At 38.2% G+C, this 12,980-nt stretch overlaps 1 protein-coding gene across 1 annotated transcript; it reads left to right on the top strand.

Annotated features, from left to right (window-relative positions):
- The first annotated feature begins 1,783 nt into the window (after nucleotides 1–1,783).
- On the top strand, nucleotides 1,784–12,504 carry LOC115753647 (long chain acyl-CoA synthetase 6, peroxisomal). Its single transcript, XM_030692347.2, has 23 exons — nucleotides 1,784–1,977; nucleotides 3,655–3,715; nucleotides 3,795–3,872; nucleotides 4,059–4,130; nucleotides 4,222–4,303; nucleotides 4,421–4,526; nucleotides 4,621–4,697; nucleotides 4,968–5,012; nucleotides 5,121–5,207; nucleotides 5,813–5,902; nucleotides 6,008–6,087; nucleotides 6,192–6,285; nucleotides 7,577–7,665; nucleotides 7,744–7,832; nucleotides 8,522–8,651; nucleotides 9,266–9,384; nucleotides 10,027–10,150; nucleotides 10,229–10,315; nucleotides 11,038–11,141; nucleotides 11,244–11,329; nucleotides 11,765–11,851; nucleotides 11,986–12,072; nucleotides 12,187–12,504. Exons 1-23 carry the CDS (start codon nucleotides 1,851–1,853, stop codon nucleotides 12,280–12,282), a joined length of 2,097 nt encoding a protein of 698 aa, XP_030548207.1. The 5' UTR covers nucleotides 1,784–1,850; the 3' UTR covers nucleotides 12,283–12,504.
- The last annotated feature ends 476 nt before the right edge of the window (nucleotides 12,505–12,980 follow it).

Here is a 12,980-nt window from a genome sequence, read left to right as displayed (position 1 = left end):
ATGGTTTTTTAAATAAATTTTAAAATTTTCAAAATGAAGTGGAAATATTTCTACCACCGACAATAATTCTGGTAGAAATATTTCTCACGCCGACAATAATTCTTCATAGAACATTTTCTATTAATAATATTTTAGAAGTAAAAATTTTTAATCGTTATCAAACGAATTTCTATAATCAGAAATCAACTTCTGAAGCAGAAGTAGAAAAATCAACTTCTACTTTTGAGTAGAAGTAGAAAAATCGACTTCTGACCGGAAGTTAATTTCTGAAGCAGGAGTGTTATCATGCGCGCCCTTAGATTTCCATGACTTATGGTGTTGACATGTAAATTCACCTAGTATTATTGGTATGACATATAAAATATCAAGGAGAATGAAGAAAATGACTTCTTATTTTCGTATAAAACCTGAATAGGACAAGGCACAATACGCTCGGCTTCATTTGTCGACACGGATCAACATTTGTCTCGTCGCAATTCAATTATTTACTATGCAGGTAGACACGAATTGTCATGAATTATTGAATACGATTATGATATGCTAACACAAATTGGTGGTCACCTAATGATAATACCGAGACAAATTGTGCACGTGAACGTGTTAAAATGTTATCCTTTCATTAATTCAAATTTAGCAGTCACGTCCAATATTTCCATATAGTTTGGGGTCTATATTTAACATAAATCAAAAGTTTAGGGATCATATTGATTGAATTAAAAATTTAATGATTATATTGTATATTAAAATAAAGTTTAGATATATAAAATAAATTAAAAATTTAAGGATCACGTTAAATATCGGGTAATAATTCATAAAAAAATGAAATGAGAAGTTGCCTTTCCTATTGGACCCCGAAGTTGTACGAGAGTACTCTGAAAGCGCGGGAGGCACTTTGCCATTTCAGCCCCGCCCATAAAAAAGGTGTTTCCATGATCGGATCATCCGGATTTGGACAGCCCACCATCATGGGCCCCAACCATACTTTTCATAATTCTTTTTTTTTTCTGGGTCGGAAAAAAATCATAAATCATAATTCTTTTAGTTATACAAAATGTACCGATCTTACCCAAAAAAAAAAAAAAAAATCTAACCGGGTCCATTGTTCGCGTCGAAACTACGTGCTCCTCGAACATCGCTAATTGAAAGATTTCGATCTGAGCATATACGTCCCGTGAGAATAAGCCCTTGAGGTGTAGACCCGAGCTTCAAGCAAGAATTAAACTTTTTAGGACCCCTGATTGTCTACTCACATCGAGTCGACGAAAACAGTACTCGTAAAAGGGATCGAACAAAGAGATCTCATGAACTTTTAATGTGATTTCATTCGTCTCTATTTTTATTAAAATTAAGCTATTTATTGACTCTTTTTTCCATTAATTACCCGGATATCTTCGGATCGTGAAAAGTTAAAATCAGCGGCGTATATCCGTATGTCGATAAATAATTTTCACTTCAATTTTTTTTTTTTTGGTCAGAATTTTCACTTTAATTAAATCAGATGGTTTTGCGTTAAAAAAAAAAGTCAAACTCGGACCAAGTTGTAGAACGTTCAAGCTTTGACCGATAAAAGACCACTTTGCTCAGTTATCTTAAAGTTAATCTCGTGATTAAGTTGTATAATTGCGAGCGACATCTCAACGCCACGACCGGCGTACGTAATCCTCGTCGTCTTCTTCTTCATCGCCATACTCCCTCCTTTGGAACGCGTGCCGTACCGGATTTTCTCGCCCAAATAAATTTTCCCAGGAAAGAGACAGAAAATTATTGACATTACCCGGAAAGCTTACCGAGAGGGAGCGGCAGAGAGAAAATCTCCGTTTTCGCGCGACCCGGATCAGCAGAATATCACGATGGACGTTTCATCGCCGGCTCAACGACGCCTCAGGGCCGTTCGCCGCCACCTCGCCGCGGCCGCCGATGGCTCCGGCTCTGGCTCTCGGCTCGCCGCGAGCCCCACGGCCGGCGAGTTCTTCGTAGGTGAGCTACGTCTGGCTTCACACCTCTCTCTCACACTCTCTCCTTCTCCCTCTCCATGAATTTTATGCGTCTGAGCGGTGGTGAAGCAGTGGCTTCTTGACGGCGGCGTGGTTGTGGTCTCTTGGAGACGGGGAAGAATGAGGTGGCTTTCGATTTAGCTTCGGCGTTATTTTGAAAGCAGTGTTGGCGAAGGCTTGACTTTTGCTTTCGTGGTCTGATCTTTGTTGATACCGCGACATGGTTACTACTCGAGAGGACGCCGTGAATACGACTCCCTCTTTTTTGGATTCTCAGGTTGCTTGGCAAATTTATGATTTCCGTTTGTGCTTTTTGTCCTTTTGTTGCTATGAATGCCTTTAGACTTTAATCTTTCATGTGCGGTTCCCCAGGTCCACTATCGGTACAACGCAGATTGCTTTGAGTGGGATCTGTGGTGTCATTTTGTTGCTATGAATTCCTTTAGACTTTGATCTGTTTGCGCTTCACTTTTTGGTGATTGTAACGCATGGTGTTGATGATCTCACTTATATTGATTTCTGAACGACCTGAGTGACTCTTTTTTTTTTTTTTTTTTTTGGGATTGCCTTGACTTATTGAGGTGACATGGATTTTTGTTTGTAAGGGGACTTTGCATTGTCAAATCTGTAGAGTCAGTTCAGGTTCTTGATTACAATTTGTTTGGATTGTCCTTCCACGGGGCCGCTTTACTTGAATTCACATCTGATGATATCCTCCCTGGGAAGAGGTTTCCTTTCCTGAACATGAAGTGCCTTTGTGATCGTAATGATTAGTTGCATCTTTGGTGAACAAACGGGAAGTATAGGGTGAAATTTGCACCAGTGACCTTTTTCCCTGGATCCCTCTTGAAAGAACAAGATGGATATAAATAGTGGAGGACATAGGGACAAGAAATGTGAGCCATATTTTACTTTGATGTCATTTTTTAGGAGGGAATGCACATGCAATTTATCTTGTATGGCCTATCGATTAGTTGGTATTTGACATATAATTTGAAAATCGTTTACTTTCTTTTTCTCTTTGGCTTGTTACTGTTGAAACCTTGTGCATCAAGCCCTATTGTGTTGCATAGGGCTAGTGCATACGTGCCTTACTAGAAAGTTTAACCAATCGATAGCCTATGGGGCGACCAATCGATAGCATTAATTGGTTGGTTAGGAAGAATATCAAAGTGTTGTTCATATGTTGATACGAGATGCACATACAATTGATATAGTATAGCCTATCAATTAGTTGGTATTTGGAAATAATTTCAGAATCATTTATTACTTTTTCTCCTCTGGCTTATTACTGTGGAAACAAGGTGCATCAATCCCTATCATGCTGCATAGGGCTAGTGCATACGCGCCTTACTAGAAAGTTTGACCAATCGATAGCCTATGGGGTGACCTGCGTATTGTTGAATTACATGATGCGAGCATTACTTTTTTGAATTTCTATATTTGGGAGGTGATGAAATCCTTCCTCCTGTTCAAGTTAATAATCCGGCATTTCTATTTCAAATTAGTGTAACAGCTTGTCCATTTCATTGTAATGTGCTGAAATATTTGGTATTTTACCCTTGCTAGTTGCCACCATATATAAAATGAGAGTACTTTAGTCAATATGGTCTCATATCTACATTAATCATATCAGTTGCTCGTATTGTACTCTGAGCAGAGCAAGGGTATAGCGTTGTGCTTCCAGAGAAGTTGCAGACCGGAAAGTGGAATGTATACCGGTATGTTGTTATATATGTCTTCAACTCTTTGCTGTATTGCTTCATCACACTAAGCTAAAGTTTGGTTGAATGATAACAGATCTGCGAGTGCTCCTTTGAAGCTTGTGAGCAGATTCCCTGACCATCCTGAAATTCGTACATTGCACGATAATTTTGTGTAAGCATTCCCCATTTGCTGGGTTAAAGCTTTTCATTCTTCCATGTTTTCATCTTGAAATGCTTTCAGACTGCTGCACCAATCTTTTCCTTTTTCTCTTGTGACTTGGGTACTGTATGATCCTTCTCTGCATTCATTTTGTTGAGAAAATAGTCTAAAATGTCCTCTCTGATAATTGTCATACAGGCACTCCGTAGAAACCTTTCGAGATTACAAATATTTGGGTACTCGAGTACGGGTAGATGGAACCGTTGGAGAGTAAGTTTAGTGTTTGCTTTCCTTGTCTATGCATACTTTGCTATTTGGCGTTGGTACTCTTTAGTGACATTATTCCAATATGTGCTAAAAGGTACAAATGGATGACATATGGAGAGGCAGGCACTGCTCGAGCAGCTTTAGGTTCCGGGCTATTATATCATGGCATTCAAAAGGTGAACTATATGCTCTCGATCTTGTTTATTTCTATTCTACCTCAACTTGGAAGCATGTACTTGACTTTTCCTTTGCAAAAGTAACTCCGAAATCAATCTATATATGTTTCTTTTCAGGGATCTTCAATAGGATTGTACTTTATCAACAGACCAGAGTGGCTTATTACTGATCATGCGTGCTCCGCATACTCTTACGTTTCTGTTCCTCTATATGACACTCTAGGTATACACTTGCTTGTCGAGAGAGCTCTGTTTGAAGCCTGAGCACTCCATATTTATCTTTTTTACTGGATGTACTTTCGTTCCTATCTTTGCAGGACCAGATGCTGTCAAGTATATTGTGAACCATGCTGCAGTACAAGCCATATTTTGTGTTCCCCAAACACTCAATGTGGTTAGTCCATCCCTTTTCCGTCTGGGTGATGACTGTTTATTTGAATTGGTCTGAAAAGTGGAATTGACTAGTATTATGATTTGGTCTCATTGGTGCCGGATGGTTTGAGGAGGAAATGGGGAATTCCTCTTAAGACTTTCTTTTTTCAGCAGCATAGATGTTATGTTGCCTTATATGTTCTGATTGCTCTTTCTAAATTCTGCTTCATTTGTATTTAGTTGTTGAGTTCTGTCGTCCTCACTTTCCTTTGAGTTTATGCTGAATTTGCAGTTGTTGAGCTTCCTTTCTGAGATTCCAACCGTGCGGCTTATAGTGGTAATTAACCAAGCCTAATCTTCTATTTAACCTGCAAGAGATGATAATATGCTGCCAGATGTTTAATCTCTTTTATCTTTCTCAACCCTATGCTTGTTTATTTCATAGGTGGTTGGAGGCATAGATGAGCAAATTCCATCACTTCCATCTACAACTGGAGTAAAAGTCTTAACATATTCCAAACTAATTAGTCAGGTATGGCATAATTTGAGGCAATACATTTCTTCTGTAAAATGAAAATTAAGCTGATCTATAATTGTTGGCGTCTATCCTGAAGATAATGCATCAAGTTGATCTTATCTTCCTTAGTGAAGTCACCAAAATTATAAATCTCTCATCGTTAGGAGGGGCTCCGAATAATGTTTATTACGTTTAAGATTGTCTATCTGAAGGTTGAAAGCTCTAGAACCGTCAAGCCTTTGCTGGGGGAATAATTGTTTATGAAGAAACAGTGAGAATGAGTGCCATGCTGTAAATAATTTATTCATGGAGGATAGTGAGTGTACTCGAAGCCATGATTCTTGACTTTAGTTATCTCCATGTCGACATTGATTTGTTCCTAATGGCCATGTAGAAGACGGGAGATTTCTTCGTCCACATATAAGCATTGTTGATAGCTGAGGCAATCATCTTTGGTCACATGGAATTTTCCTGTTTCCAGTGTCTGAAGAAAGAGTTCATCATTATATTTGCACATTTATTTACTTTATCTGTCACCTACCGTGACTCCCAATCTTGTACTATGCTTAATATATGTTTTCCTGAGAGAGCAATTTCTCTTAATCATGTATATTTGTTAGGGTCATAGTAGCATTCAGCCATTCTGCCCACCGAAACCAGATGATGTTGCAACAATTTGTTACACAAGTGGTACAACTGGAACACCAAAGGTAAATACTGCTTTCAGTGAATTTCCAGTCCTTTTGTTTGAGCTTTGATCCTTGCAACGGTCGAATACTTACGGTGACTCCTTGTTTCTTCTGTTAACTGCTTAGGGAGCTGTACTGACCCATGGAAACTTCATAGCTAATGTTGCTGGCTCCACTTATAGTACTAAATTCTACCCTTCTGATGTGTAAGTAGCGGGCTTTCTGACTAGTAGGTGGCATATGGTCATCTTGTTTGCCACCTTCTAATTACTTGTTCTGTCTTTGCTCACATGACCTTTTATTTGTGCAGCTACATATCATATCTTCCGCTCGCACATATCTATGAAAGAGCCAACCAAATCATGACAGTTTATTTCGGAGTTGCTGTTGGATTCTACCAGGGGGTACGCTTATTGAGACATTACTAATTAGTTAATTTTTCTATTACTTCTAGTGAATGATGCATGTCGACATGTTTGTTTTGATGTTTGTGATTTTAGAAGTTCCATGCTACTGATGAGGTGATTGAGGAGAAAAACAAAAATGTGAGTTGTGAGGGAACAAAGTCAGTATTTGCTGTTTAAGAACAGATTATTAGTCAGTGGGGTTAATTGATGAATTTAACTGAAGGCCTTGAATGCTTATTTGGATCCATTGTATTGACATTTTCATTTGGAAGGTTCCCTTGGGAAACACATGTTTAAGTACTTTACAGGGTTGTGTAAGGACTTAACTTTGAAGTAGTTCATTAGGCACATGGGAGAGCCATGTTACAGATTTTCTTAGGGTCAGATCTGTATTGAGATTTTCTCTCTCTGCCAATGTAAGAGACACTGCTGCAGCCACTCAGAAACGAACTTTCTTTCAAATAAATCATTGAAGTTGCATATCTTTTGAGCACATTCGTGACTTAAATGAAATGATAGAACAGTGTCTGTCTGTAAATTGCATTTAATCAGTTACAGTGGCTAGAGTTTCTTCACTGAATTTACCATGAAGACAGTTCATGTTTACCAGGTTGTTGCCATGAATTTTGATTTGATCCAATCCATTAGTTATAGAGCTATCAACTCGATGGCAGACATTTCTGGAGCACCTGTAATAGAGGGACAGATAGTTGAATTTTACAGTTTACTTATTGTTCTCTTTTTTCGCCCTGTTCCGTACTCCTTATTCTCCTTGTCTAGGTTGTTTCTAAGTTGAGATATGATCTCAATTTGAGTGGGAATCTGGAAATTCTTATGAGCTAATATTTTTTCAGAATAAGGAACTTGCTTCTCCAAACATTTATTTTTTCGTGAATGAGATAATTCATATAAATCAATGCGAGGTAGAGTGGAGGAGAGTGCAGCAACGGCATATTCATTACGTGTGGAAACATGTCCGAATACATGTAGTGCTGTCGTGAAGTTAATGGTTAAGATGTGATATGTTTCTGCACTCGCATATTATGTACTGTTTTCATCTTGTTATTGGATAACTTTTTAGGAAAGCAGAGACATGTCATTGGGATTCACGGTACATTATAGGATAGACCTTAGTTTCATAAAGTTATTGGATATAGCCATCGGCAATTGTAAAAGAACTAATGATTTTGCATTATAGTTCCATTTTTTGCTTCTAGTGGCTTGAGATTTTACTTATGTGCATCCTTGATAAGAGTGGCCTTACATGCTCCTATATTTTTCTGTACAGGATAATCTGAAATTAATGGATGATATGGCTGCCCTAAGACCTACCATATTTTGCAGCGTACCTCGCTTGTACAATAGGATATATGCTGGGTAAGATAGAAAGTAAATTTATTTGTTGTCAGATGCATAGTCATGCAGTCAATTCAATGAGTGCCTCAAACTTTGCAGTATTATGAGTGCTGTGAAAACTTCTGGTGGACTGAGGGAGAGGCTATTTAATGCTGCATACAATGCCAAGAAGCAGGCGATGTTGAATGGTAAAAAAGCTATGCTAGTCATTCTTCCAAAGTTTATTGTGTTTATCTCTTAAGGTTTCACCTTGAAGGCATTTTCGTGTGTTTTCTTCTTTCCGGGGAAATGGATGTTTCAAAGATCATAGCAGTGCATACTCTGCCTATGTTGTCATAGCTGCGAACTGTTTCTGAATGCTAAAGATGTACTATTTTGCTAAAGAGTGAAAAGGCAAGAAAGGGAGGGAAATGGAAAAACGATCTTTTAACTATGTTGCAGACGGCTAAAGAGATAGAACTTTCAAGTCTGTCAAGGATATTGCTCGTTCAACTATTAAAACACATCAAAGAGGCTTGGAGGCTTAAAATTTACTAAAATGATAAGCAGTCAGCACCTCCAGAGGGTTCTAATGCAGCTTCATTGTTCTGCTTGGCAGTTTGCTACAAGTTCCATACCTGTTATTTGATGGTACTGCCCTTTTCTTCGCTTAGGGGCACATTTTTAAGAACCTGGCATTTGCACTTAATTTCTGGCACTGTGAAATGGTATCCTTGATTTATCTGCCTTGTAGATATGTTAGAACTACTCTTGATTTTTGTAAAGCTTTATTAACTCTCTTTGTGGAGTTTGCCACCCCCTGGTTCCCTTGCAGGTAGATTCTTGTTTACCTATCAACTGAAAAGCTTATTAGTATCTGCATAAATAATAATTTCAGGCAGGAACCCATCTCCCATGTGGGATAGATTGGTTTTCAACAAGATTAGGGAAAAGCTCGGTGGAAGGGTACGTTTTCTCGCATCAGGCGCTTCTCCCTTGTCTCCGGATGTGATGGAGTTCTTGAAGATGTAAGTCGACTTCTTTTCTGGAAATTTTCATTTGTCGTCTGCTGATTGAGTGCTACACTTCTAATAGATCAATGCTAGCTTGTTAGCTTGTTCACTCCATGGGTATTATACACTTACGTGGTTATAATTGAAAATTTTTTCAAGGAAAAGCATTCTCTTCACTTCTTTCAATGTTATCAACATTATTTGAGACCGATAAATGTGAACTTCATTTTTGGTATGTAAGTGGTCAATAGGTGAAAGGTGAGGTATGTTTTTGGTAATTTTTTTCGATGTATTTGTTTTCGTTAGATATGAATCTGCTTTGGTGATGGGAAGTGCTTTACATTTTCTAAACTTACCTCTTAATTTCTTTTCAATGATGGACAAATTTGGTTTTCATATTACCTAAATGACGTTTTTGGTCTCTTTTTTAGAATTTCAAGAAGGCAATTTGTCATTTTGTGCACCTCATTAATTAGAGGAGTTGACTTTGCATAGTATATATTATTTCAAGAAGGCTATTTTGTCATTTTGTGCACCTCATTAACTAGAGGAGTCAACTTTGTATGGTGCATACAGATGTATAGATCATTATTATGTTATTCTAACGGGCATGTTGAATTTTTCTTCAGCTGCTTTGGTGGTCGGGTAGCTGAAGGATATGGAATGACGGAGACTTCTTGTGTCATAAGTGCTATGGATGATGGTGACAACCTATCTGGTCATGTTGGCTCTCCTAATCCAGCCTGTGGTATGTTGAACATTATGACGTGATTGTCATTGGTCTTCTGTTTTTGCAATCGACATCGCTTACTCCATAACATTAGCATTATGACAGTGCGGCTCCTGTTTGCATACGATTTTAGTTTACTTTTACTTCTTATTGACTACACATCACACAAAATCAATCATCTTATTTCCAAAAAAAAAAAAAAAAAATTTCATTTCTGCTTTTTCGGTCCTGCTTTACTGGATCGTGAGACAAATATCTTACATTTAATCAGGTTTTATTCTTGGTTATAGAGTATAGGGAGTTATTGGTTGTTGTGCTGTTGCGGTAATAAAGAGTGAAGGCATTTAATTCTGGCAAATAACGAGTTCATGAAAAGTTTTGGTGATTTCCTATGTGAAATTAAAAACAAATGCCTAATTGTAAAATTTCGCATTATTTCACCACACTCATTATATTTTGGAACCAAGGATTATCTCAACTTGGTTCTCATTTGGGGACTGATATTTAATTTATGGAGATTTTGGACCTGATAGCTTGCATGAATTAATTCACGAAGTAGAAATAGTATCTTAGATTGGGTCTCTTTATGAATCTGAACTTTTTTGTTCCCTGCCTATTCTTGTTTTGGGTCGATATGACAATTAAGTTTCTCTGTTTCAGAAATTAAACTTGTGGATGTTCCAGAGATGAACTACACCTCTGAGGATCAGCCTTATCCTCGTGGTGAAATCTGTGTCAGGGGTCCTATTATTTTCCGAGGCTATCATAAAGATGAAGTGCAGACGTATGTTATTTACTTTGTTTCTGGATTCCTTTTTATGGTTACATTTCAAGAAAGTATTGTATGTGCTGAATTTTGTAGGAGAGAAGTAGTTGATGAAGATGGATGGCTTCATACTGGAGACATAGGATTGTGGTTGCCTGGAGGCCGTCTCAAGATCATTGACAGGTGAGATCATTTAGTTTTGCAACTTACTTATTTGATGAATCAACCAGCTTCTTCTGAGATAATTAACAGTTTGTAGTTGATATAATCTATGCTCTGCGAATAAGTGTGCAGAGGACATGATTTTAGTTTGGTCAGTTCTGCATTCAAGCTTGCTCCTTGTCAAAATTTATGGCTCCAGTAACTGCCATGTTTACCTTGGTTACTGGTTCTAAGACAAATTAATAGCTGGCAAAATGTTCCAGCTCCCAAAAATGTTTTCACTCCGTAAATTGTCAGGCCACAGTCTCTGTTACTCCTGCACTTGGTGTGTCACCTTGTTTTTTGTTGTATTAGGATGAGGTGAATGAATCTGGAGATATGATTTCTGTATCTCCAGTATCATGACAATAGAGCTATGTCATATATTGCTTTGAGGATAACAGGACACAATGATGAGTATATGTTTGGTGTAGCCTTTAGCTATTTCTTTGACTTTTTGAAATTGTAAATTCACTTTTGTTTAACGTCAAGTGTCTCACTCTTAGGTCAAAAGACGTATGAATGATAACATTTAATATCACCTTAAGTATTCAAGAAGAGCTTTTTGGTTTGGTTTCAGACCAAACACTCTATGCAATGAGCAAGGGAAAGGTTTTAGAGTTCCATTTGTAGTGTGTAGTGTACTAGGACCAGTGAGATGGATATAAGAAGCAGTTTCTTCAAGTAATTTTTTGCTTTTTCAGGAAAAAGAACATCTTCAAATTAGCACAGGGAGAGTACATTGCTCCCGAGAAAATTGAGAATGTTTATGCGAAGTGCAAGTTCATCGGACAATGTTTTATTTATGGTAAGATGGTATGCTATGATTGATAACCCCAACCCCCTCCTCTCTCAGCACTTCCCTCTTCTTCAAGGATCACTAAGAAACCTATCCGTTTGCTTGTGATAGGTGACAGCCTGAACTCTTCTTTGGTAGCAATTGTCTCTGTGGACCCAGATGCATTGAAAGCATGGGCTGCTTCTGAAGGAATAGAGGTGATTTGTCCAATTTTTTGTTTGGTTTAGACCAAAGGGATTCTAAGTATTTGCAATTGTGAAATTGGCGGTTCTTGCTTGGTCTGTTTGCATAATAGTGTTGTACGATATAGCTGGCCACTTTACTGGTAAGTTACGCTGGCAACAAAATATGTCTTATGGAGGATGACATACTTGAGGAACAATTTGTTTTATGGTTTGTTTTGCCATGTTCAAATATCTCACGTAACATTTATACAAACCCCATCTACCCACAGACCAAAAGGAAAACACAGGCATGAAAGTAAAATGGACTGACATGAAGGAATTAATTATTTTGCTAGAACTTGCAAGATGTATTTTGCCTCTGTATTTTTGTCTGCTTGGATGACATGCAGCGGGCTGTGGGTAGAAAACTGCATACAGACTTATGCTTCTGTGATTGCCAAAATGCAGTATGCAGATTTAGGACAACTGTGCAACGATCCAAGAGCACGATCCGCTGTTCTTGCTGACATGGATGCCATTGGTAGAGAAGCACAGGCAAGTCCCCTCTGAAGTGTGCCAGATTTACCTATATCCTTTTTTCCCGTTCTCACAGTTCGAGTCAACTTGAATATTATGACAACTTGAACAATAAACTGATATTAACACTTGAATTTGACTCCATATTTCAGCTAAGAGGCTTCGAGTTTGCGAAAGCAGTGACATTGGTGCCGGAACCACTTACAGTCGAGAATGGGCTTCTTACGCCAACCTTCAAGGCAAGTCATTCGACATGGAAAGCTGAGATTCTTATTAGATTCCAGACAGATCAGTACTATGATGAATGCTTCATCATCCTGGAATCTCTCATCATTTCTTTTCTTGGTCGACAGATAAAGAGGCCTCAGGCCAAGGAGTATTTTGCACAGTCCATAAGTAACATGTACGCGGAACTTTCTTCGTCGGATCCCTCTCAAAAGATGTTATGATGCAGAGCATGAATCAAAATTGACGATTCTACAAGGAATGACAGGACAACAGCGGAACTTCTTTAAGAACCCAATCTGGCATTCTACTTCGGTTGTGTCCTTGTTCTTCTCCAAATAAGCTTGTATCATAATTGGAGGAAAATTCTGTGATCAATCAAGGTCAACAATTCTTTATCCTAATAGCATGTGATTTTTTCTTTTTGTCACGCCAACCATAATCTTCGAAAGAGCCTAGTGTCCCTCTTATCTTTTTTGGATATGCGGAAGGGATGGATGAACCGGGTGGCTGGAGAGCTTTTCATAGACTCTGGATGTTGTTCTCAGAATCAATAGAGCGGCCAATCGAATCTGGCTGGGGAGACCATGGATGCTGAATTTATTCTCGGATTGGTTTTCGTTCGGCAAAAGTACAACATGAGTGCCAATATTTATGTACAACGCTCACTTTAGTGTCAATATTTTTTTTTTCAGGTCACTTAAGTGTTAATTTTTTTTTAAAAACGGCTATTTGAGTGCGAACTCCGGCGAACTTCGCCGGAAATCCTACGTGGCGTCCACGTGACTCGCTGGAGCTTCCAAGTCAGCAATAAGAAAAAGCAAAAAGTTAAAAACATTAAAAAAAGTCAAAATAAAAAATAAAAAATAAAAAAAAGAAGTCTAGTGCAGTGGAGCCCTTGCTGTCGCCGCCTCCACCATCG

The sequence above is a fragment of the Rhodamnia argentea genome, chromosome 1 (assembly GCF_020921035.1).
Source record: "Rhodamnia argentea isolate NSW1041297 chromosome 1, ASM2092103v1, whole genome shotgun sequence".
Lineage (NCBI taxonomy): Eukaryota > Viridiplantae > Streptophyta > Magnoliopsida > Myrtales > Myrtaceae > Rhodamnia > Rhodamnia argentea.
The sequence above is the reverse complement of the archived record's forward strand: the minus strand, read 5'-3'. Positions and strand labels throughout refer to the sequence as shown.